We start from the raw sequence: 23869 nt of genomic DNA on the forward strand, positions 1-23869 counted from the left end.
ATAATATAAATGACATTACAACAAAAGAGCAGAATTGCATGTTGGCGTATGAATGGACAATAATATTACACTGCACTGACATTCTTCATAGAATACAGTAATTTTTCAGGTAACAAACAAGATGATACGATAAGGTTGTTACATTTACAACTAGAGCGCCATCTACTGGTGAAAAGGATTCATCACCAAGACCGACATGAACTGGGAACAGGATGAGCCTCGGTGCGGCTGCGCGAGAGCGTGATGACGTAGACAACCTCACGTATGCTTTATATAATGAGTTCCTCTGACGTCAGCGTCCTCTTCCCTGCCTCGGCCCTCGTGTGGTGGGCAGTGTATAATTTACTGTCGGCTTTTTCCTCCACCGAGCGAATCCAAAGCCATCCGTCAAAATGGTAAGATAATTCCGTTTGCGTGGGGTATGGTGGAATACGTACGACGTCTCAGTTTTGTCGCCGTTAATATTACCCCTGTGGGAGGATATATATGGGCGCACTAGCAATAATGGGTGTCGATAGTACACCGATGAAAAATGGCAACCATTTTGTCTGAATTCTCCGTTTTGAAGGCCACGCAGTCTAGAGAACGCATACCGTTCTTATTCTGTATCTTAAGCGCAGTGCTACCTGACTAGAACTTTCGCGTCGTGTAGAGGCCTGTAATTCGAATGGCGGTTTGCTCGCATACCGGTTATTTGTAGTTGTAGCTTGATGCTTTGTACATTGTTTTAAACTGCCCAAACAGCCGTTGGTAATAGAGAAGGCTTAATTTCGGGCTATCCTGGCCGGTCGACTGCAATGCTTGCTGTTGTGGCCCGGTTTGAGAACCTGCCGTCCTTTTGTCATCCTCCCGTAGGCTGCGTCGTTTAGCCCCCATGCTAATGCTAACGCGTAGCATTGTGTCATTAGTTTGTACACGTGGCCAAATCGCCGACATTCGGTATGAAGCGTTGGATGTTTGCATCTGCTGCCCCTTGTTTCAAGTTTAAATCCAAGGCATTTGAGGTCAAAGTACCTTGTTTAATAGTATGCACATTGCACAACTTGTGATGGCGGATTCACAACGCCCTGAATAGAAAATGATGCGTCAGACCATTCCCCCCCACCCCCCTGCTGGTGAGGTGGTTGAATCTACACTGTTTAAAAATGGAGAATGGCACCTCACACTTTGGCCGATCATTTAAGCGTTTTGTTGGAGTGAGAGCTGTAGAAGGAACATTTCTGGTTTTGACTAAAACATTTTTTGGGGGGGGGGGTTTAAATGCAAGGTAAAGGTAAACACAGGTAATGCAGTTTGCTGGATTTACGAGATTGTTTTATGTCTTTGAGTATGTCGTGATTTTAGTTGTCCTACCTCTATTTGATTACAGATGGCTGTTCTTTCTACTCTGTTAAAATTTGCTCGACATGATCTTAAAAATTCTTTAAGGGTGGTAAAGTCAACTAAAATTGAGATGTTGGGGTCTTATAAGGTGGAGATAACTGGACAGCAGACATGGTAGAAGGTGAATCAGGGAAAATTATGGAGCACTCACTGAGAAGCAAGATGATTCCTATCCATTGCCTTATTCAAGAGACTTGTTTAATTTTGTCAATTTAATATTTATTTGTATACCACCACCTCCTGGCACTCAAAAAGTGTTCATTGGTATGGTTTGTTTATTTGTTGTCATGAGCTAATTTTGCATTGCTATGTTCACACGCTCTTCAACATCATAGAGCATGTTACGTGATTTTTATTTTTCCCTCTCCATGTGAGCACTATCTACCTGAGGGGAAACAATTTTTGTGCAGTTTTAATTTTATCAAGTTAATTCATAGTAGACAATGTATTTACTATAATACTAAAGTAAATTTCAGTCTGTTCCTTTACTTTTCATATAGGTGTTGAGTCAGTACTTTTACCAATCTTTTTTACAAGCTTCTATACTTAAGTACAGAGTGGGAATACCTTTCCCACACCGGTACAGTGGTAATATGAAATAGTTGTTTCACGTCTCCGCAGATGTTGTAAATGTTTCTTGTCATTTCAGGTGAACTTTACAATCGACCAGATCCGTGCCATCATGGATAAGAAGGCCAACATCCGTAACATGTCCGTGATTGCGCACGTCGATCATGGCAAGTCGACCCTGACCGACTCCCTCGTGTCGAAGGCCGGTATTATTGCCTCAGCCCGTGCCGGGGAGACCCGGTTCACCGACACGCGAAAGGATGAACAGGACCGTTGCATTACCATCAAGTCTACGTAAGCACTGGTGTTGAATTTTATCGATTCAGAAGGGGTGTGGCATTTTCACACAAAAAGGAATCATTTACGGTTTGTTCTAGAATATGCTCTTCTTACTGTGGAAAGTTGTGCACAATTTATTCTTTGGGTGGTTGAATTTCAATTTCTAATTGTGAGAACAATGAATTTTTCTTAAACTGTTGCCGCCATTGGAAGTTAAATTTAAGTCAGCAACTGCGTGGTAAAACAAAATAAAATCGCACCCTTTGAAGGTTCCTGAAAGACGGGTAATGGCGAACTGGATGGTATTTGTTGGCAGGCAGTGCAAAAACAGTATTAATTGGATGTTCATGTTTTAGTTTGCATGGTAAATTCAATTTGTGTAATTGGATTGTACTGCGCAATCAGCCCCTTTTAATATTTCATGTATTTCAATTTCCTGATCTTTGGTTATCACACACTTTTCCTCTGTCGGTGCTTCACGAGCATAAAAAAAGAAAAATACAGCTCTTGTGGAAATAAACCTTTAGGTAATTACTGAGCTGTAGTTTTTTCAGATGTCTCATGGCATCACACAACGGTTTTCTGTTTGACTCGTGGCATATTTTTCCCCCGTCAGCTTTGGTTGCCCAAATTATACGAGTTTGGTGATTTTCTGCCTCAGTGTGTTTGGGTTGCTCAGTTTAAATTTGCAGGTCCCCACTTTTGTAGTGCCATCTCTATGTTCTACGAGTTGTCCGAGAACGACTTGGCCTTCATCAAGCAGTCAAAGGATGGCGCCGGCTTCTTGATCAACCTGATCGACTCTCCTGGACACGTCGACTTCTCCTCTGAAGTAACTGCTGCTCTCCGTGTTACTGACGGAGCCCTGGTGGTCGTTGACTGCGTTTCTGGTACGAATGACATGCAAGTTTTGTTCATGTAAGGTGGAACTCACTGCATCTGCAATGATGCTGTCAATGTAGAATATACATCACTCTTACTGTTAGTGTATCTGTAAAGTGTTCAAACATATTTCTGTCTCTATACCAGGTGTGTGCGTCCAAACCGAAACCGTGCTACGTCAGGCCATCTGTGAGCGCATCAAACCTGTCCTGATGATGAACAAGATGGACCGTGCCTTGTTGGAGCTGCAGCTTGAGCCCGATGACCTGTACAAAACTTTCCAGTGTATCATCGAAAACGTCAATGTCATTATTTCAACTTATGGCGAAGAAAATGGACCCATGGGTAATATCATGGTGAGTGGTCTTTTATTTTTTTCCTCCTCTTAAGTGTGTATGCTAAAGTCATGTCGCCGTCCAGGCAAATTGGTGCATCAAAGACATACCATAATTTCTCGTGTATAATGCGGACCCCCAAAGTTGACCTAAAAATTCTGGAAAACCCTTCTACCCATGTAGAATAAATTTTTACAATGCATGATTTTGATTCTACCCATATGATCAAAATAGTTTTTTTTTTTAATAATTATTCTGAAGTTAAGCACTTTATTTGTACATGTAATACTATTTTTATTTGCTCTTATTTTGAAATTCACAGCATTACTTTTATTTAGTAAATGAGAAAACGCAGTTGTGTTCATATATTTGATTACCAAGGTAGAATTTTTAAGGTGGGTACAATTCTTTAAAGAAGGTGAAAAAAAACAGTATTAATTGGATGTTCAGGTGAAACACAGTTCAAAGGTGAAATATTATTTTAATGGGATTCAAATTCAACTGTCAAGCGTTTCTGAAAAGGGTTATCATTAAACAAAACAATAACCATTATGAAATGATTGGTTGTTGTTGAGTCTTTCACAAATTCTGCCAGGGTATGTAAACTTATGAGCACAACTACATACAGCATATGCAGTCATATGTAGCCTTGTCATATTTTTCATAACCTCTAGGTGGCAGCATATTAGAATGAAAGTGTACACCTTTCTCATAACCTCTAGGTGGCGGCATACATTTATAAAATGTGACAGCTTCATTTTGCCCTATACCCATATATAATGCTCACTATTGACTTTTCACAATTTGGGGGGGGGGGTGCGCATTATACGAGAAATTTACGGTAATAGTTAAGCTGGTGGGGGGGTTCACACGCATGCAGTGTCCAACCTTTGTTACTGCTGATAGTACCATTGTAGATAGAATACTATACCGTTCAGTTTCGTGTGGTTTTTTTTTTTAACAGGGAATGGGGGACTTGTGGCAATCTAATTTAATCCTCTTCCTAAACTTGGTATTTCGCTCGTTGGCCTGTTTTTATTGACAGGTTTGTTTATTTCATCAGGACAATTCACATTATCCACACAAAAAAGCATTTTTGCTAATATGCTAGAGTTAGCACGGTGGCTAAATTTCATCAATTTTAGCTGTGGTGTCTCGTTTCTTTTTAGTTTAAAATGGTTTACTTTAACATGGGTCCTTTGCTGTACCTTGGTCACAGGTAGAATCCTAGGTCTTTTTTCCCGCTCGTCTGTCCCATAAATTCTCGCGGACTGACCAAGCCGCCACCTTTCCAGCTAGCCCGCTGTTGCTACTTAACCAGCTGGCTACCTAGTTGCTCTAGTTTTCCATCGCTCCAGCGCCGCTCGCAACTTCACTTTGAACGCTCCGTTTAAACCGATGTCCAGCGGTTGGAGTTCGCTGGCAGTTTCTGCGCCACGGTAGTCCTTGCGCAGATGGAGAGATGGCGCCTTTTCAGAAAACGAAAGCACCAAGACGGACCTCCTTGAAAGTGTTCAATCGTCATGTCTTGTGCCATCGTTATTGCCTTCAGTCGAATGGTGACTGTAGAGACTCTTCCCCCGGCTGTTCTTGTGCTTGATTTTGAATTCTCTCGCGGCTGCTCTATTCCCATTTACAACCGCGTGACTGATAGCCTGTAGTTTGAATTGTGCCTCGTAAGCATGTCTCTTCGCTGATGCGATTTTCAGGGGTCCTTAGCCAAACAAATGTTGTTTTGCAGCATACCAGTAGTATAGTATATCTACTAGTGGCATGGCGGAGGTAAGCGTACTTACTGTACGTAGCTTTATGTAATGTTCTCTAATTGGTTTATCGCTGCCAGCGTACGTAGTGTACTTATGTACCTATGTCCGCGGGAAATGGTCCGACAGTCAGTTCTAACGGAGCGCTTACCAAAATCGCACATTTTTACAGATCTTGGAACTCTGCACTCAAGGCGTACCGTCGATTTTTGAGAAAATTAAAGGCTTTTAAGTGCGCCTTATAGTACGGAAAATACGGTCATTATTTTACTCTTTGAGTTTTGATTATAAATAATTTCATGTTTTTATTTTTCTAACTTCTAGATTGATCCGGTCGTTGGCACAGTCGGCTTTGGCTCTGGCCTCCACGGTTGGGCTTTCACGCTCAAGCAGTTTGCTGAGATGTATACAGCCAAGTTTGCAGCCAAGGGCAACACCCAGATGACTGCGGCTGAGCGCTGCAAGAAGGTGGAAGACATGATGAAGAAGCTGTGGGGTGACAGGTAAAGAGCAGATTTGCTGAAAACATGGTGGTCACAGTTTTATGTGGACTGGGAAAAATAATTACTTGATGACTGCGGAATTTGTCATTAACTATGAGAGAATGTCCGTCAACAATGTTAAAGTCTGACAATAGCGGTGTCCCGGGGCGTCGATAGCCGAAGCTAGCACCGCGAGCCTCATACCAGCAGTGGCTGGAACACGGAATAAGGGCAGCGACATAAAGTGAAAAGTACAGTACAACTCCATTGATTGAGGGCCGTCACTTTTTTTGTGACCGTCATGCGAAGACCTATGATTATACACACCTGCCGTATTCCGTTAACTGTTACGACAGTTCCGTAAAGTGTTGTTTTTGGCCCGCGTTGTCTTCTGTGATGAATCAAGTTCCTGTTAGCAATTTCATAAAGGGGCTTAAATAATGTAGTACAAAGTCTGTAATAAAATAATCACTAAATGTATAGTAATATTGAAAAATAGAGCAAGATGTTTGATGGGCTGAATCAGTAATGACCTCAAAACAACTTTTTATTATTTTATTAATTATTTTAAAACATGAAATTTTGTCCCTAAAATAAGTGGGGGGGGGGGGGATTGCCAATGAATTTAGTAATAATTGACTTGATTCTTGAAATGTTTTTTCTTGTGAAAAATTAGAAGAGGTCCAAACGGCCTTAAAATACAGTGAGATGTTTTCACTAGAATTAACAAATTCACTAAGATTTAGCCTTTTTGAAGTGTAGAATTTTTGCAGCTTCCACTCTATTTTATTGTATAATTTCTGTAACTCGAGATTTTTAGCTTGTCTTCACAGGTACAGTATTTTGGCCCGCTATTCATGAGCAAAGTGCCTTATCCAGAATATTGCCCGTAGGTGTGAATGTGAGTGTGAATGGTTGTTTGTTTGTATGTGCCCTGCGATTGGATGGCAACCACGTCAGGGTGTACCCTGCCTTTCAGTCAAAGATGGCTGGGATAGGCTCAAGCATGCCCGCGACCCGAGTGAGGATAACCGGTACGGATTATGCTATTATTGTAGCAGAATGTCTTGCGGCTTCACCGCACCCCCACCCCCAATTTGAAAGTTTTCTAAAACATATTTTCTTTTATCGGTTGTCTATTGCAATACATATTGATTTATCACCAAACCCTACCTATGGCTTTAGAGCAGTGATTTCGAACCTTTGTGGAGCCGAGGCACGTATTTTACAATTGAAAAATCTCACGGCACACAAAAACAATTTCACAAAAAGTGGATACAGCAATTACTGTATGCATTTCCTGCCATCTAATAGAAGACCATTAATTTGTTGTCTGTCACTATGACTCACTGGTATAAATGGATGAACAAAGATGCATTATTTCTTGTAAATAATTTTTTGAGCAATGGAGTAAAATTTTAGAATTTCCCGCGGCACACCTGAAGAGTCCTCATGGCACACTGGTTGAGAATCACTGCTTTAGAGCAAAGTGTCTGTTGCCAAAATGCATGGGTGCATTTGGTGAATAGGGTGATAAATCATTGCCAACAGCCTCTCAAAGTATTGTTATCGCCCATTTCCTGTGGCATTCTGCTACTTCACAATTGCTGATTTTGTGGTTCAATAAAATAAACATGCAGTACAGTATACTGTATGTGGAGCCTCAAAACCGAGAGAGGTGCTCATTGCTCCCTGTTTGCCCTTTCCAAGAGCAAATGTAATTCGGCAATCATGTCAAGTGCCCGCCATCTATCAAAACAAATCAAATCACACAAAAAAAAGTATTTGATTGCTAAAATAGATTCCCTGTTCTACAGCAAAAACACTTCTCTACTGCTCACAAAAAAAAATTTGACGCATCGACTTAAGAGAATCCCTCAGAATTTTTACACAGTTGAGCTTCTTGGGGTATATTTTTACTTGAAACTTGCCAGCCTATCACAAAAAGGGGTTCCCTGAGTAGCAGTAAAAAAGGGCTCGGAGATATTTTGAGAAATAATTATACTGTTTTAGTCTAGTTTTATAGAAATATCACAAAAACATTCCTCAAAAGGGCCATTTTTGGGTGATCTCTTCGTGTTGCTAATATAATGTAACATAACTTTATTGCTGCTTTTGATTACCATGATTAATAAACCTTTCATTTCTTTGTAAGTGAGCAAACTTACAATTTTTTTTTTTTTTTTTTCCCTGGAGTACATTGATGAGAGGTATGAAAAGCTTTTTATGGATTGAATGGTATGCTTTTTGTTTATTGTAGGTACTTTGACCCAGCAACTGGCAAATTTTCCAAGTCTGCGGTTACAGCTAAGGGCTCAAAGCTCCCTCGCAGCTTTGTCCATCTTATCCTTGATCCCATCTTCAAGGTAAAAACAAATTTGAATGTGCAGTTAATGTTCAAACTGCATCTATGCACTAATACCTGCAAGTGATGATTTCGACATTCTTCACTTTGACCTGATTTTTAGTTTGATGATGATATTGTGTCTGAGCAGGGCACGGAATGTCTTTTGAGATTTGCTTGATTGCAATCTTTTGACAAGTGTTCACAATCCCTTCCCAGGTGTTTGATGCAATCATGAATTTCAAGAAGGAGGAAGCTAACAAGCTGATGGAGAAGCTGGAGATCAAGTTGGATAGCGATGACAAGGGTAAAGAAGGCAAGCCCCTGCTTAAGGCTGTGATGCGTCGCTGGCTGCCAGCCGGAGAGGCCCTCCTTCAGATGATCACCATCCACCTGCCTTCCCCTGTCACTGCCCAAAAGTACCGTTGCGAGCTACTCTATGAAGGACCCGATGAAGATGAAGCTGCCCTTGGTATGATGCAAAATTCTAGTCCCTATTGTAACAACTATGGCTGTTTGGTTTTCTCTGATTTTCCAATTGATCTTTTCATTCAGGTATCAAGAATTGTGACTCAAAGGCTCCTTTAATGATGTACATCTCTAAGATGGTACCCACGAGTGACAAGGGACGCTTCTATGCCTTTGGCCGTGTCTTCTCTGGAACCGTTTCTACTGGTCTGAAAGTGCGCATCATGGGACCCAACTATACCCCTGGAAAGAAAGAGGACCTCTATTGTAAACCTATCCAGCGGTTGGTATTCACACTGGACCTGAATTATGTTTGAGAACAGTTGTTTGCTGTTCAAACATGAATTTGTCCCCTTTTTCCTCCCTAGGACCATTTTGATGATGGGTCGCTACTCTGAGCCCATTGAAGATGTGCCCTGTGGTAACATTGTGGGTCTGGTTGGTGTGGATCAGTTCCTGGTCAAGACTGGCACCATCACCACCTTTGAGCATGCACACAACATGAAAGTGATGAAGTTCAGCGTCAGCCCTGTGGTCAGAATCGCTGTGGAAGCCAAAAACCCAGCTGATCTCCCCAAGCTGGTGGAGGGCTTGAAGCGTCTGTCCAAGTCTGATCCCATGGTGCAGTGCATCATTGAGGAGTCAGGAGAGCACATCGTTGCTGGAGCTGGAGAGCTGCATCTGGAGATCTGCCTCAAGGATCTTGAGGAGGACCATGCTTGCATCCCACTCAAGGTGACTTGACCTCACCGGTAGCCAAGAAGAAGACTGTTAATAGTCGTCGCCGTTATAACATTTTTGTCTACATCGGGATGGGAACTGTGGCCCTCAGTTTCCAAAGCAAAGTTATTACATTTGACTGTGTTCCTATTCCTAATCAGATGTATTTCTTTATAGAAATCCGATCCTGTAGTGTCCTACAGAGAGACCGTTAGCGAGGAGTCCTCCATCACATGTCTGTCAAAGTCTCCAAACAAGCACAACCGTCTGTTCATGAAGGCCCGCCCCTTGGAGGACGGTTTGGCCGAGGACATCGAGAAGGGAGAAGTCAGCGCTCGTCAGGAGATGAAGGCCCGGGCCCGCTACCTTGCAGATAAGTATGATTGGGAAGCCACAGATTGCAAGAAGATCTGGTGCTTCGGGCCTGACGGAACTGGTCCCAACTTGCTGGTGGATGTGACCAAGGGTGTGCAGTACCTCAATGAGATAAAGGACAGCGTTGTAGCTGGCTTCCAGTGGGCTGTTAAGGAGGTATGAAACACAATTTGTTGACCCAGAGTTAAGACAAAAGTTTTATTAATTGATATTTATTGTCTTTAGGGCGTCCTCTGTGAAGAGAACATGCGTTCGGTTCGCTTTGAGATCCATGATGTCACCCTGCATACAGATGCTATCCACCGTGGTGGTGGCCAGATTATGCCCACCACTCGCAGAGTTCTATATGCATGCGAGCTCACAGCTGAACCCAGATTGATGGAGCCTGTCTATTTGGTGGAAATTCAGGTACATCTATCATCCATACTTGTTGCAGACATGCAAATCAGTCGCCTTTCTGCGAAATTATTCGTTTTGAACTCAAAATAGGCCATTTCCGTGAATTGTACAGATTGCATGAGTTTTTCTGAGCGGGGGGTTCGCCGTTATCATAAGACTGTTTCGTACTCCTTCAGGTCTGGCACCTAGATCAATTCCGTACAGCCACCATCCACACACAGATGTAATTGTGATTATTACTCCGCGGCAGACTAATATGCTGGCGCATCGGCCTGAGGTTCCGCCTGTGTGCTCGGGACCGACTTTGGATAAATCACAGGAGTAGACGAGACCAGAAAAAACACTTCCACCGCTTCAGCTGTTAAGAAGGAACGGTACTTTTATTTCATTACAATTATCTAAATGTCGGTCGCGACTTTTAATCAATTATTGCTTATTTACCACAATTTCGTGAGCGAGACTACGACTTAAGGCTTCTTTATACTCGCGCAGGCAGCGACCGCGCTGACGTCACTGCGGCTATCCCGTGCGCAGTTTGCCTTTATACTAGAGTGCAACCCACACCCCCACTTTTGAAAATGTCCTGCAGTTCTCCTCCCTCGGGGGTGACGCTATGGCTGGCATTTGCCAAGGACACCACAGGATGGAGTTTCCCCTGCATTTTTTGGCCATTTCCGGTAACCGTTTTTACTTTCCTTTCCGGAACAAAGCAACAATAATATAGCGTGGAACGGTGTCTGCTTGTTTTATTATGATACAAAATCAAGAATAGGTGGTATGGGGAACGCTGAGTTTTATTCACATGCTGTGATGGTGTATGCAGCATGTGACTAAAACGGACCAATCATGAGAGATGATCTCCGTGGCATTCTACGCGCAGCAACAATTTTTGCAGAGTCCGCGTCAAGTGCGGCCCAATGCGTCGGTCATGTGATGCAACGCATCATGCAATAGAGGAGGATGCTATTCATGTGACACAGCTTGAAGCTGGCATCAGGTGCAAGTTGAGATGGGCCTTGGTCAAGTTGGAAGCCAAAACAAAAAAGCAAAGTTGGGCAAATTTTATTTAAATCCTAAATGTGTACATCAACATGTGGCCGACTGGAGCTGTGGTCTGTGCCTGTCGTGGTGGCAATCCCCGAACCTGTTGGTGGACACCAACGGTGAGAGATGCCGTCGAGCTGAAGGGTACCGGCTTGCCAAGCGGAATGGAGCTTTGGTGGTCGCTGAAGCAAAAACTTTGGTATGGGAGGAGTTTGGTGAGGCCATGGAGAAAGTCTTCCAGACGGCTTCGAGGAAATTCTGGTCCACCATCCGGCGTCTCAGGAGGGGGAAGCAGTGCACCATCAACACTGTGTATAGTGGGGATAGGGCGCTGCTGACCTCGACTCGGGACGTTGTGAGCCGGTGGGGAGAATACTTCGAAGACCTCCTCAATTCCACCGACACGCCTTCCCATGAGGGAGCAGAGTCCTGGGTTCTCTGAGGCGGGCTCTCCTATCGCTGGGGTTGAGGTCACCAAGGTGGATGAGATTCGCCCGGAGTTCCTAAAGGCTCTGGATGTTGTGGGGCTGTCTTGGTTGACATGCCTGTGCAACATCGCGTGGACATCAGGGACAGTGCCTCTGGATTGGCAGACTGGGGTGGTGGTCATCCTTTTTAAGAAGGGGGACTTGAGGGTGTGTTCCAACTAAAGGGGGATCACACTCCTCAGCTTCCCTGGTAAGGTCTATTCAAGGGTGCTGGAGAGTTCGCCCAACCAGTCAATGGTTTTTTCGGTGTCACCTTTTTCATGCCTTTTTCATTTGCATGTCTGTTGCCAAGGCAATATTTGCGGTATCTTTCAACTAAACCTCCCATGTATTGCTTTCCTCACTCTGGTTGTGTAGTGTCCTGAGTCTGCCATGGGTGGAATCTATGGTGTGTTGACCAAGAGGCGTGGTCATGTGTTTGAAGAGGCCAGTGTCCTAGGTACGCCCATGCGTGTCATCAAGGCCTACCTGCCTGTCATGGAGTCCTTTGGTAAGTGTTCCAACCAAAAACCCACTCAGTAACCATCTTTTTACTTAACCCCTGACATGTCCTGATTAATGTAACATGGCTGTGTTTACAGGTTTTACAGCTGACCTTCGTTCCAACACTGGTGGCCAGGCCTTCCCCCAGTGCGTCTTTGACCATTGGCAGATCTTGAGTGGAAACCCACTTGATAATACTTCCAAGCCTGGTATTGTGGTCACTGACTCGCGTAAACGCAAGGGTCTCAAAGAAGGTGTCCCATCCTTGGACAACTACCTGGACAAATTGTAAAAGCCTGGACCACTATTTGCTTATTGCCTCATTCCTCCCCACACATGCACAATGTGGGACCGGACTGTACAGAACACAGTGAGCACTAAGGTTTGCCAAAAGGATTGACAATATAAATGGATAAACTTAACAAAAATTGTAAACAAATAAAAGGAAATAAAACCTATCTGTGTTTCTTTTCAAACTAAAAAAAATTACAACAGTATATGCAAAGCCATGTGATATAAATGGCCAGCTCAATCCATGTTTCTGTTGATGGTAGAAAGCATACACGTACACCTATGAGGTTGGTCAATGATTTGCTTGTTACTGTTCATGTTTTTGTATAATGAAAGCATCTTACTTTTTAAAATAAAATTTCTTGCATCCTTAGTAAACTGCTGATAAAATCCAGACCTATCAAATCTAAAGTGGAAAGTAAAATAAAAGGAACGCTCTGTGGCTTGAACATATTAGTCATGTGCTTTCCTATTGATGTATCTAGTGCCGTACATGAAATTATTGCAATAGAGGTGACAATCCTTTTACAGGAAGTTGTGCCTAATTGAGCCAGCTTTTTTTTTTTTTTTTTAAATAAACTGCTTATGTCATTTTTTGCCTCTAAATTTGGAAAACCACACACTATTTTCCATACGGAGCCCAAACATTTAGTCCTACCCATTTTTGTACATATTGGGACAGAGCTATGTGTTGAGATTGTAACACTAAGAAAGGAATTTATGCGTCGTGTCGTAGCTTGTACGTTGTTACTATTTCGAGACGTTTAAGCAACAATTCAAAAAGCGATCGCCTATGACGTGTAGAAACACCTACGATCATATCAACCAATGAGGAGTAACCGTATTGACCAATCAGAATAAAAGAAATAGACCAATCGCGAGTGTCCTTTTTGACCAATCACTTGCCAGCCTGGCTCGTCTTCCTGCTTTACTGAGTTTTGTTTTTTTTTACCCCCGGCGAGTGGAGTAATAATTATCCAATCCGAATTTTTAAATAAAAAAAGGTTTGTACAACGGCGTATTTCATATAAGTCCCTATATTGGAATACAAATCATCAAGTCTGATTGTTTTTGTATTTGCACACCAGAATGTTTTTTTCCCCCTCTTGTATTATTGTCCCAATGGATGCTAGCGAGCGCGTTAGCAATAGAGAAGCGGTGTCCATGCGGGGGACGCGACGTTGTTGTTTTCGTTTTATTCACGTTTCGTTTACCGTTTCCCTGCCACAGCACGGCGTAACCCGGGCGGGGTCCGCTTCGTTTACACCTCAGCAGGACGGACGGAGATCATGGGTGGCGTCAAACAGGAGCAGAATGATGCTCCGCAGCACGCTCGAGCCTCGCAATCCACAGAACAGCCTCAAGACGAGGTGCGTGCTTTGTTTTCATTAACTGGAATCTCCAAGGATCACTTCATGTTTGTATTTATGTCCATTTTCCTTTTTGTATAATGCAAATTAATTAATAGTTCTGTGCTCAAACAGCCGCCATCATAAAACGTTTACAGGGGGTCCTCGGTTTACGTTGGAGTTCTGTTCCTACGGCCTCGACTTAACCCCAAGGTCTACGTAAGTCGAAATGTACCGTAGCCAATCAGTAGCTTACGATAAAGCAATAATAAAGTCATAATTACAATAAATATATGTTTGAAAAATACTTATAGTTCATAAATCTCAACAAATCAAATGAAAAACGGTAAGTATGGTGTAACTGAGCCTGCCTTGTGCCGCATTAGACGAGCTTCCAGACTTAGAAGGATAGATAGACAAACGAGAATTGACTAGGAATTAAAAGGAATTGAAATCTTACTTAAGCAACAAACAAACAAAAAACAAGAGTAAGTTGTTGTTGTATGTGGTAACTAGAAAGTTATAAATATACTGAAGTTGTGCTACAGTAATTGTGCAAAGTGAGACATACAGACTATTATTCAAAGTGATATATAATGATGCACTGATAATTTATATTACGTACGGTGTCGGAAACTGTTTATGCATATGTATGCATAATATTGTAACTTGAAAGTCATATTTGAACATTAAGTTAAAATGGAGGTGTATAAATGTGGATAATAACCTAAACCGTGTATAGTATACATGTGAATGCATATAATAATAACTGTTTAGATGTATAACATTGTACTGTGTCCACGCTTTTTTTGGGGGGGGGGTTTGTACTTTGGAGTTTCCGGTGTATTGTATTACTTGGGCTGCCCTGTCACATTGACAGTCCTACAAATGAGTAAAGCAGAGATGCTCTACTACTACTACTCGTGTTGTTTACCTTCACTGCAGCCTAAGAAGCGGGGATGGCCCAAGGGCAAGAAAAGGAAGAAAGTGCTACCCAACGGTCCCAAGGCGCCAGTAACCGGGTACGTCCGCTTCTTGAATGAGCGACGGGAAGTGATGCGGGCTCGATATCCGGATCTACCATTCCCGGAAATCACCAAGAGGCTCGGAGCAGAATGGACGCGATTAGCACCAAATGACAAACAGGTAAATCCGAATTAATCTAAAGCCCCTTACAGAGGATATTGATTTTTTTAATTGATTGCATGCTCATATTTTTGTCTTGGGTGTGCCGGCCCACCCATTGAGTGGGAATTTCTACTATCAAGTCAATCTTTTTTAAACTACCTGTCAGGAGTGGAACAGTTCACAAAATCAAACAGTTTGGATCTTGGTTTTGCGGTCAGTGTTTCCAGTTTGGTATACGTTGACTCTTAGGAAAATCACCAAAGAAAATTACATTTACTTTTTTAAGGTACACTGAAATTATGTTATCTAAGCATTATTATAAATGTTTATTTTTGTATTATTTAAATAGTTTTTTAATAATCAGAACTATATATTTGCTGTTTTATCTATGTCAGCAGCATACAGTGACAGGCAGAACAATTAAATGCTCTTCCATTGGACGGCAAAAGGTACAATAAAGCTGTGTATCCACATGTTGCTATTCATAGAACTTAAAAGGTAATGGATTCGTGCAAAATATATCAGCTTTGTGTTCAATTAAACAACTTTGATCCTATTTATGATATTTTTGACTGGTCTAAAACTATTAAAATAAATATCCTAAATAAAAGCTCCAGTTATTGAATACATGTTTTATAATTTATATCCAATAGGGATAGAGGAGTCCTTATATTATCTAACGAATGAAAATTATACATGAATGAACTCAGCTCTCCACAATATATCGAAAAAATAACGTTTTCGTGATAATGGAACGTGCAATATGTGTATTGCAAAGACGTGGAATAAATTAATACATATGTGGTATTGCATGTTTTGTCGCATGCGTTTGGCATCTATCTGAGTTTGACCAATCAGATGCAAATTTAAATGCACATCGCCATCCACCCCCGAGATACTGGTCTCCTATTGGCTAGAGCAGACCCACAGGCGTATAGTGAGAATCTCAGCAACAGCGGACAGAGGAACAATGGCAGATGCGGGAGAGGAGGAAATGAACGAGGACGAAAACAACGAACAACGTGTGCCGAAAATGAAAAACGTGTCTGAAATATGGGCGAATATATATAGCCTGCTTATTTTGCTTCTTTATGGCCAGCAACTGGGCTGAGGTGTGGAGCAGAAGTTTGTCAGCAAAAAAAAAAAAAAATTATAATGATGTTATGTTTGGGAGTCATCTTTATTGTGCATTCCCAGCGTTACCTGGATGAGGCAGAGCGGGAGAAGATGCAGTACGCCCAGGAACTGAAGGAATATCACCAGACGGAGGCGTATCAGATCACCAGCACTAAGATACAAGACAAGAGGATTAAGAAAGGTGGCTTTGGCGTTGTCCCCCCTCGTGTGCGCAGTTGAAAGCACCATATTTGTTGTGCAATGTGCTCTTGTACTCATAAACATTCTCTCTTTCAGAGGATAATCCCTCTGTAATTATCAGTGCCAGTTCAGGCTTGCCAAAGGTGCGTGGCACTCCCTCACACACCCAGAGAGTCATTTAAATGATAAATATGCAGTGGAGTTGAACTGGACTGCAGCATAGTGAGGCCGCTTTATACTGTATATTTGTTACCTCATTTAGCTACATGACCGGGTCAAAACATTTGTACTAACTAAAACTAACATGTATTTGTTATTTATATCATGATAATGTGCAGTTCTACGCCACTGCAAACTTCCACAACAATGTCTGTCATTTATGTAATAATTGTTGATCATGATGGAAATTCACTAGAACAGACTGCTACATGCAATCAGATGATGATAATATATTTGTCTTGAGATTTAATGAAGCAGCATGTGGTTCACACAAGGTTATTTTGTACCCCCTTTTCCGGGTAACCGTAAACAATGATGGTTTGTGATCAGGAGGCTCCTCAGTGTTTAGTGTACTGTAAGTGTGGTAGCAGCTGCCGTGATAAAAATATATTTTTTTTTCCTTCCCCTCTATAGACATCTGAGCTCCCAAGCAGGTTTGACATCCCGATCTTCACAGAGGAGTTCCTTGATCAGAATAAAGGTAACAAAAATTTTAAAAAGTATAATATATGTTTTCAGGACTGTTGGTCGTGTTGTGGTTCACATGACTAACTTATGTTGCTCCTCAATTGCCCTGTCATTCAATGGCGACCAGTCCAGGGTGAGTTAAATGAGTTGAAAAACAACATTGAATAGTTTTTCAGTGAATAACGGAGGCGTCCCCCCCGCCCCCCAAAAAAATCTGCAAAATTTCGAATACAGAACAGCGACTATGCGGGGGTACACTACTGGCTTTCCTTTTTAAGACTTAATGAAGCAGCATGTGGCTTATTGCCCTATGTTATTGTCATATTTCCTCTTCCAAGTATCTTTCAACAATTGTGTGTTTGTGATCACAAAGTGACTCAAGTTTATTATAAGCGTAGAAGACCTTGCATACTGCATTCTACGCATCTCTCCTCTTTTTTGCAAGGAATAAAGTAAAAAGACTCTTGGTCTTTCCCAGTGTTTACAACAGTAATATCAAAAATATTCCTACAACAACAGTAATAGCAGGCTTTAAATTGGAATTGGACACTAAATCCAGCCTCTGTATGTTTTTAAGACCATTGCGAATCAACATGCAAGTTAAGATGTGCTGTTGATTTCCATTGAATGATTGTTTGTTTCCTCAATCGGACCGCAGCTCGAGAGGCGGAGTTGCGTCGACTTCGCAAGGCCAACGTTGAGTTTGAGGAGCAGAACGCGGTGCTGCAGAGGCACATCAAAGACATGTACAACGCCAAAGAGCGCCTGGAGGCGGAGCTGAACCAGGACGAGAAGCGCACGCAGGCTCTTCACCAGCACTTGCTGGCCATTAAGCATACGCTTGTCAACAGCCTGTCTGTTGTGCCGCTACCAGGTCAGCAGCCAAAGACACTGCATCACCTCATATAACTAATTCTGTGACGTACACACCCATCCGAAAGTATCGGAACAGTAAGGCAGTTCCTTTGTTTTTGCTGAAAACATTTAGGTTTGATGTCAAAAGATGAATATGAAACAAGTGTTCACCATTTCAGCTTTTGTGTCCAGGTCCAGGGGGTCGTCTGTTTACAATGGTCCCGACATAATAGCTTCTCGAGGTTACAAATGGCGCTACCGCCTAGTTTGCACAGAGGTGTAAGAATACGTCACCGCCCAACACAAGAAGGCACGCTCAGTTTCTGCCGCACTTCCTTTTTTTCCATTTGATTGTTTTATATCTATGGCCTTGAAGTGTTTGTTGTACAAATAGTTACTGTAATTTTGGTTAATTACTGCATTAGCATAGCTTAGTGATAAACTATGCCGTGTTCCGACTGATGTACAAATTCGGGTTATGTCGCCACCACGGGAACAGAGCTCCATCATTCACCCAGGACCTCCTGTATTTACATCTGATACACAACTCGAAAGATGTCATTATTTGTAATGAAACACCACATTTTAGGTGAGTAAGACTTAATATTCAATTACGCATCACCATACTTTTGAATCCAACTCGTTTTTGATGAATATTTATTATATCAGCCAAAGTGCTGCTTATTGTCAAGTGAGTGGAGCGCCCTGCTGCCGTACAGCACTCGTTTCTCAAGTTTAGGCTCTTAAGTCAAAGCAAAAACTCGGCCAATCGATGGGTCGTATCTAAAAAAACTCTGGTCACTCAAATCTCGAGGCACCAGTGTATAGGAAAATAAAGAAACTGCTTAAATAATTGAATTCAAATGTATTGCACATAAAAGGTTAATAAACATTTCTCCTGCATAAATGTTTGAAAAGAAACAGTTCTAAAAGATACAAATGCAAATAAACTTAAAAGTCAAATACAATTAATCGATACAAATGTACTGTACTGGATTTAAAAAAAAAAAAAAAAGTTTCAGCCACTAACAGTATGCACAGTTTCAGCAATTTTTTCGCATTCCACTAGTGGGAGAACCACTGCTGTAGCCTTTGCGTATCCCCTGTTCAAGAGGAGACTAAAGGGAATAACCTTAAAACAAACAACAACAATTGAAATGGGCTATGGTGAAAGTCTGGAAAAACATTGCAAAATATATCCAAAATCTTAGAATCGACACGAGCTCCATAGGTTTTCCCTCCTCTGCATCTTAAAATAGGCACAGGCGAGACGGCGTCCCTCGGAAACCTGGATTCGTATCTCAGTCGTCTCAGCGGTGCGCTCGAAGGGAACCCTCACAAGCACCGCGCTTTGCTCACGCAGCTTTGTGACGTCCTCTCTCACCTGGACAGGTAGATGATGCCTCTCTCTCTCTCTCTCTCTCTCACTCTCTCTCACTCACCGCTACACACGTGTGTACACACAGACAAAATATATTCTGAAGCACGCCACACAAACTTAACTTCCACTTATTTTAAGTGAGATGTTTATTTGAGACAAGGCCTGTCACTGAATCTGATTTTTAATGTTAATTTAATGTTAGTTTGAGAAACTACATAGTTGATTATGTTCATCATTTAATTTTTCGAACCCCTGATGACTTTTTTTTTTTTTTTTTTTTTTCAAGAATCGAGCAACAAATTTAGCAACTTTTAGTGGTTTTATTGAAGACTTCTGGGGATTCTGCAACTCCCTCCAGAGCAAACAATGTTTATCTCTCTGTGTCCAGACTACAAATGAATGGCGCTTGCGCAAAGCCAGTACTGGCGAAGTTAACCATATCCCCACCCCATAACGCGAGCACCCATACAAATTGTGTTTTCAGTTATGGAGGCAGTACTTTACATCCAAGCAGCCGAATTGCACTTTGTCAATTAGTGTAACAATGTAGCACATGACATCGCTGAACACAAATACCCCACACCACCACGTCGACAACGTATTCAAACATTCAAGTCTGTGCCAGTTATCAGAAGCTAATGCAAATAAGACTGAGTGAATGCTAATCTGTGCTAGCACTGTAGCTCTGCTTACCTTTTGGTTTTGGCATGATAGCGCTTCCATGTGGGCTGGCGGAGGGCCAAGTCATGTTAATTAGCACAATTTGGTAAAATCTTAGAACGACTCTCCTACGGGCATATTTTCACAAATAGGTAGATAACAAAAGATTAAATTGTTAAATTCATACCTGATCGGTTGGCAAGCACCCCAGAGACCCAGATTTGTAGGGGGAAAAAAAATCCAAAATAAATGTTTCATATGTTCCCCATCTCGCTGAATGGGATGTATGCTCCAAACACATATGTTTATGTTTTCAAGTGAGAAGTTGTAGGAAAGCAGCACAACCCCTGCCGCCTCCCAAGTCATTCCTGCATTCCGGACGAGTTTCGGGCAGAGCGTGGTCGCGCGCATTCGGCGCCATCTGAGCCGATGGTGCAGATGTCTCAAGGGATGGAAAGGGCAGTGGCGTGAACACATCGTTGGTCAGAGTGTGCACTGCTCCTCTTCTGTAGACATTTGCGAGTTCATTAAAATGTGCAGAAACTATTTCTATTTCCTCTGCTTACTTTGTCAGTAATAATGAGTTTACAAGTAATGCCGGGTGCCATTGGTGGCTGGGATCATCTGTGTGTTATTTTGGATAATTGAAACGTTGTATGAATTATGCTTTTGACTTGATCATGGAATGTTGTCATATCATTTTATATTATTTCTTGTGAACTATATTTGTATTGTTTCCAAAATGCTGTTTGAAACAGTGCTGAAAATATTTCCAATATAAGGTAAACAATTTTCTCATTTTGTCATCTTTATTATCACTCACTCACTGGGCACTTTACTGGGGTATAGCATTCTTATTTAGATCCAAAACATGATCTGTATGAACTGACTGCCTTTAAAAAGTCTTAACAAAGATAATAATTCTCAGTTTTAGAGAAGTATTAACTATTACAATAAATTGACTGTGGATTTGCTCTTGTTCTGTCACACAGAGCTGTTTCTAATATTTTGTCCCCTAATTTAGCAAAATGCTGTCACCAAAATATAAGTCCGCTCCCATTTTTAATGTACATTGTACATGCAACATATAATTAGCTCTTTTATTGGATGTCATTAAATTATGCATGAACTAACACAAAATAGACACGAATAATTTGGAGGCACACAATTTTGGCCAGTTAGAATTGTTGATGGCTTCCAGCAGAAGGGACTGTTGGCCCACTTTGGTTTTCAACAGTTTACACAGGACAAGTACAGTGCACAATGCAGGGAAACAATATGGATTGTTTCAAATGCAAATTTGTATATGTTGCCTGACACCCAAAATAAAATTGACTGGATGCCGCAAATGGCCCCTGATCTGCAGTTTAGATAAGCCTGATTTAGAGTCTTAACCATGGTTGGGAATTTGGGAGGAAGCTGAAAGCCACACAAGCACAAGGAGATCATGCTGCAGCCCAGATTTGAACCCCAAACCTCAGAACTGTGAGGCGGATATGCAAACTACATCATCATGTTACCCCTAACCCTAACCCTTTATTTCAAAAAATACAATCTTAACATAATTCCCAATAGAGCACAGGTGTCAAACCCGTGGCCCAGGTGCCAGATCCGGTCCACCACATTTTATGTGGCCCGTGAAAGCAAATCATGATCGTCAACGTTTCTTGTAAGAATATCAAAATTGTAAATTGTCTTCACTTGTAATAAATGTTGAGGCATTGCAAGCATTTTTTTCTTACCAATCCCCCTTTTAAAAGACATTTTATAATGGTTGAAGAACATGTTTTTATAATTTCAGAAGTTATCCATCAATTAGTTGTATATGTGAGGCAATAATTCATAGTCATAACGGCCCTCCGAGGAAGTCATAAGTACAATGTGGCCCTTCACTAAAATAATTTAGGCACCCCTGCTCGAGTAAATATATCTACTACTTTTTTCTGCTATTTTGAAATATATTTCGATGCAAGTATATTTTTCTTATTTATTTGATATGAATTAGTTGAATCTGCGGTATCAGTTAGTGAGGAGCAGGCGAACCAACCAGCAAGTGTAGTAAAAATATCCGAAAGGCGGGCCCAGGAATGTGACGTCACCGCGTAGACGGGGAGAGCTGTCCGCCCAGCCTTGGTTCTGAAAACCTAGCAAAGATGGCTGAGAGCTGAGAGGGGCAAGGAGAAGACCATTTTAGCGCACGGACGCCTCTTCTCTTTTAAATATCGACGGGAGGGCCTCGACGCTCACCGTCAAGCGAAGTGTGAAGAAATTCCCACACATGTGTTGCCACGGTGGTGGTGGTGGTGCTGCTGCTGCTGCTGCTGCTGCTGCTCGGCGTCCGTGTCACATCTTCCTCGCCGCTTCGAAGGCGGCGTTTGACGGCCACAAGGGAAAGTAGCGAAGAGGCCGGGAATTGAGCCCAAAAAGCACCATCGAGAGATGTCCTTGCTGTGTGTTGGAGGTAAGACACTCATTTCTGCTAGCGTTCTTAGTGCGTTAACATAACATACATGTTAGTTACGTGTGATGAAACCATCATTTCAAACAAACAAACAAAAGGCTGTAATGATGGCGCACTAAAACAAGATGTAACCCCACGCAAGTCAATCCAGGCACATTCTGTAAATACTTGGCTATCACATTCTACGGGTTTTCTGGTTGCAACCATAAGTGGGCTAATTCAAAGGAAGATACTTTATGCCTCAAATGTCAAACAAAAACTCGGGAGTTCAAACGTTCATCGTGCATACCTGGTGAGACTTCAGCTCGGTGAGCATTAAAAGTAGGAGTGGGGAAACTTTTATGTTCCAAGCAGTGGCGGTTCTAGAGGGGGGGCAGTGCCCCCCCTCAGGGCTGGTACACACATAAGGATTTTTCAAAACTTAAAAGGTTTTTTTTTGTTTTTTTTTAATCTGACAGACTCCACACATAAGGATAAATCATACATTTATCCGTTTTGGTCGTATTATGTGCGGTGTGCTCCTTCTAATCTTCTCACAGAAAACCACACGCATAAACATTCTGCTCTACCACCGATCTCGAAATCACACGTGATCACACATGATCTCAGAAAAATGAAGACAGCAAGACACTTCCGGGTATGCGCCTCTCTTTGCTGAGTGATGCCATAGGGAATGAAGGCAGAAGTGGTGTAGATAAATAAAAATACTTGATTTGGACAATACATTTTGCCATCTGGAGAAACCACTTTTATCCCAAAAACAACATCGGGTAAAACGTTTTCCTTTACAGTCGTTTACGGGCGCTTCTTTGATCAACTAGATTCCGTTTCACGTCACAATTCTTGCCGTCGAGACTCGTGAGACATCGGCTTTCCCCACACACATGAAGAGTTTCGGTTGTAAATATTGAACAAGTTCTTTATTTAAGATTGTCAGCCCTGACTTTGGGACAAAATCCACTTTTAACACACCTCAGATCGAGGGACAATCGCTAATCTTAAAAGGCATTTCTGTAAGATTGTCTGAAGTTTGACGTGTTTGGCAGAATCGAGACAAAAAATCCTGAGTGTCTTTATGTGTGTACTGGGATTTTTAGGAATAAAACCTCATCTCATACATTTATTGACTAGTATTTTAATGTTGGTCGTGAAGGTGGTAATTGGAGAGCTAAGTATTTTTTTTAAAATACTCACTCTTAACTTCCCTACAGGCAGCGTGGGTTCAGTTCCCACTTAGCAACAGTGTGAATTTAATTGTGAATGGCTGTCTGTCGATCTACTGTTTGTGCCCTGTGATTGAATGGCGACCAGTCCAGAGTGTGGTCTTCACAAAATCAGCTGGGAGAGGTTCCAGTTCCTCGTGAAGGTGATAGGCAGCATAGAAAATGCATCAATGTATGGCATGCAAAATGCAAATAAAGGTCATAAAAGGCCACTATTTGGAGAATTTGGGTATTTACTCAAATGGTCATCCATCCCAGTTATGAGCACCAAGGAGTGTTTGTCCTCAAAAGTGCTAAGTCCAATGGAGTCTTCAGCTCTCCAAAGCCTCCATGGACGTTTGAAGAGACTCCACCTCCTCCATCTTGTTCACACCAGGTCCTGAGCAGCTCGTTTCACTAACATCAGATTTGAGATTCAGCCTAGTGCCTTTATATCCTTTTTGTTGGCATGGCAACCTACTCGGTCTCTCTGTACTCCTGTGTTCTATTATGATGCTCTGTT

At 41.9% G+C, this 23869-nt stretch overlaps 3 protein-coding genes and 1 non-coding gene across 4 annotated transcripts in view; all 4 read left to right on the forward strand.

Moving 5' to 3' along the window:
- The first annotated feature begins 286 nt into the window (after window positions 1-286).
- LOC133405853 (elongation factor 2-like) lies at window positions 287-12473 on the forward strand. The gene is made up of 13 exons (XM_061682827.1): window positions 287-395; window positions 2033-2247; window positions 2941-3122; window positions 3262-3470; window positions 5537-5715; window positions 7955-8060; window positions 8258-8510; window positions 8594-8789; window positions 8875-9241; window positions 9404-9757; window positions 9827-10009; window positions 11890-12022; window positions 12114-12473. The coding sequence occupies exons 1-13, from the start codon at window positions 393-395 to the stop codon at window positions 12305-12307; spliced, it is 2574 nt and encodes an 857-aa protein (XP_061538811.1). The 5' UTR covers window positions 287-392; the 3' UTR covers window positions 12308-12473.
- Window positions 8119-8187, forward strand: LOC133406875 (small nucleolar RNA SNORD37). Its single transcript, XR_009769105.1, has one exon. It is a non-coding gene; the product is annotated as a small nucleolar RNA SNORD37 (small nucleolar RNA).
- A 94-nt stretch (window positions 12474-12567) lies between the features above and the next one.
- On the forward strand, window positions 12568-20478 carry hmg20b (high mobility group 20B). Its single transcript, XM_061682828.1, has 9 exons — window positions 12568-13310; window positions 13537-13676; window positions 14601-14801; window positions 15981-16101; window positions 16197-16243; window positions 16734-16800; window positions 17446-17661; window positions 18902-19034; window positions 20002-20478. The coding sequence occupies exons 2-9, from the start codon at window positions 13596-13598 to the stop codon at window positions 20012-20014; spliced, it is 879 nt and encodes a 292-aa protein (XP_061538812.1). The 5' UTR covers window positions 12568-13310; window positions 13537-13595; the 3' UTR covers window positions 20015-20478.
- Window positions 20479-21832: 1354 nt separating this feature from the next.
- The window catches only part of unc13a (unc-13 homolog A (C. elegans)), a 109512-nt gene continuing 107475 nt past the window's right edge, over window positions 21833-23869 (forward strand). The window contains 1 exon segment of the mRNA XM_061683000.1: window positions 21833-22144. Coding sequence (XP_061538984.1) covers window positions 22123-22144 — 22 coding nt within the window. The 5' untranslated portion in view covers window positions 21833-22122.

Source organism: Phycodurus eques, chromosome 8 (assembly GCF_024500275.1).
Source record: "Phycodurus eques isolate BA_2022a chromosome 8, UOR_Pequ_1.1, whole genome shotgun sequence".
In the NCBI taxonomy this organism is placed as follows: Eukaryota; Metazoa; Chordata; class Actinopteri; order Syngnathiformes; family Syngnathidae; genus Phycodurus; species Phycodurus eques.

Bases quoted from the DNA above. Each gene is read 5' to 3' on its own strand.
- LOC133405853 (XM_061682827.1), top strand. The intron at 5,716-7,954 runs GTAAAGAGCAGA...TGTTTATTGTAG, and splicing joins AAGAAGCTGTGGGGTGACAG to GTACTTTGACCCAGCAACTG. The intron at 12,023-12,113 runs GTAAGTGTTCCA...CTGTGTTTACAG, and splicing joins GCCTGTCATGGAGTCCTTTG to GTTTTACAGCTGACCTTCGT.
- hmg20b (XM_061682828.1), top strand. From the start codon at position 13,596: ATGGGTGGCGTCAAACAGGAGCAGAATGATGCTCCGCAGCACGCTCGA. The intron at 13,677-14,600 runs GTGCGTGCTTTG...CCTTCACTGCAG, and splicing joins CAGAACAGCCTCAAGACGAG to CCTAAGAAGCGGGGATGGCC. The intron at 16,801-17,445 runs GTAACAAAAATT...ATCGGACCGCAG, and splicing joins GTTCCTTGATCAGAATAAAG to CTCGAGAGGCGGAGTTGCGT.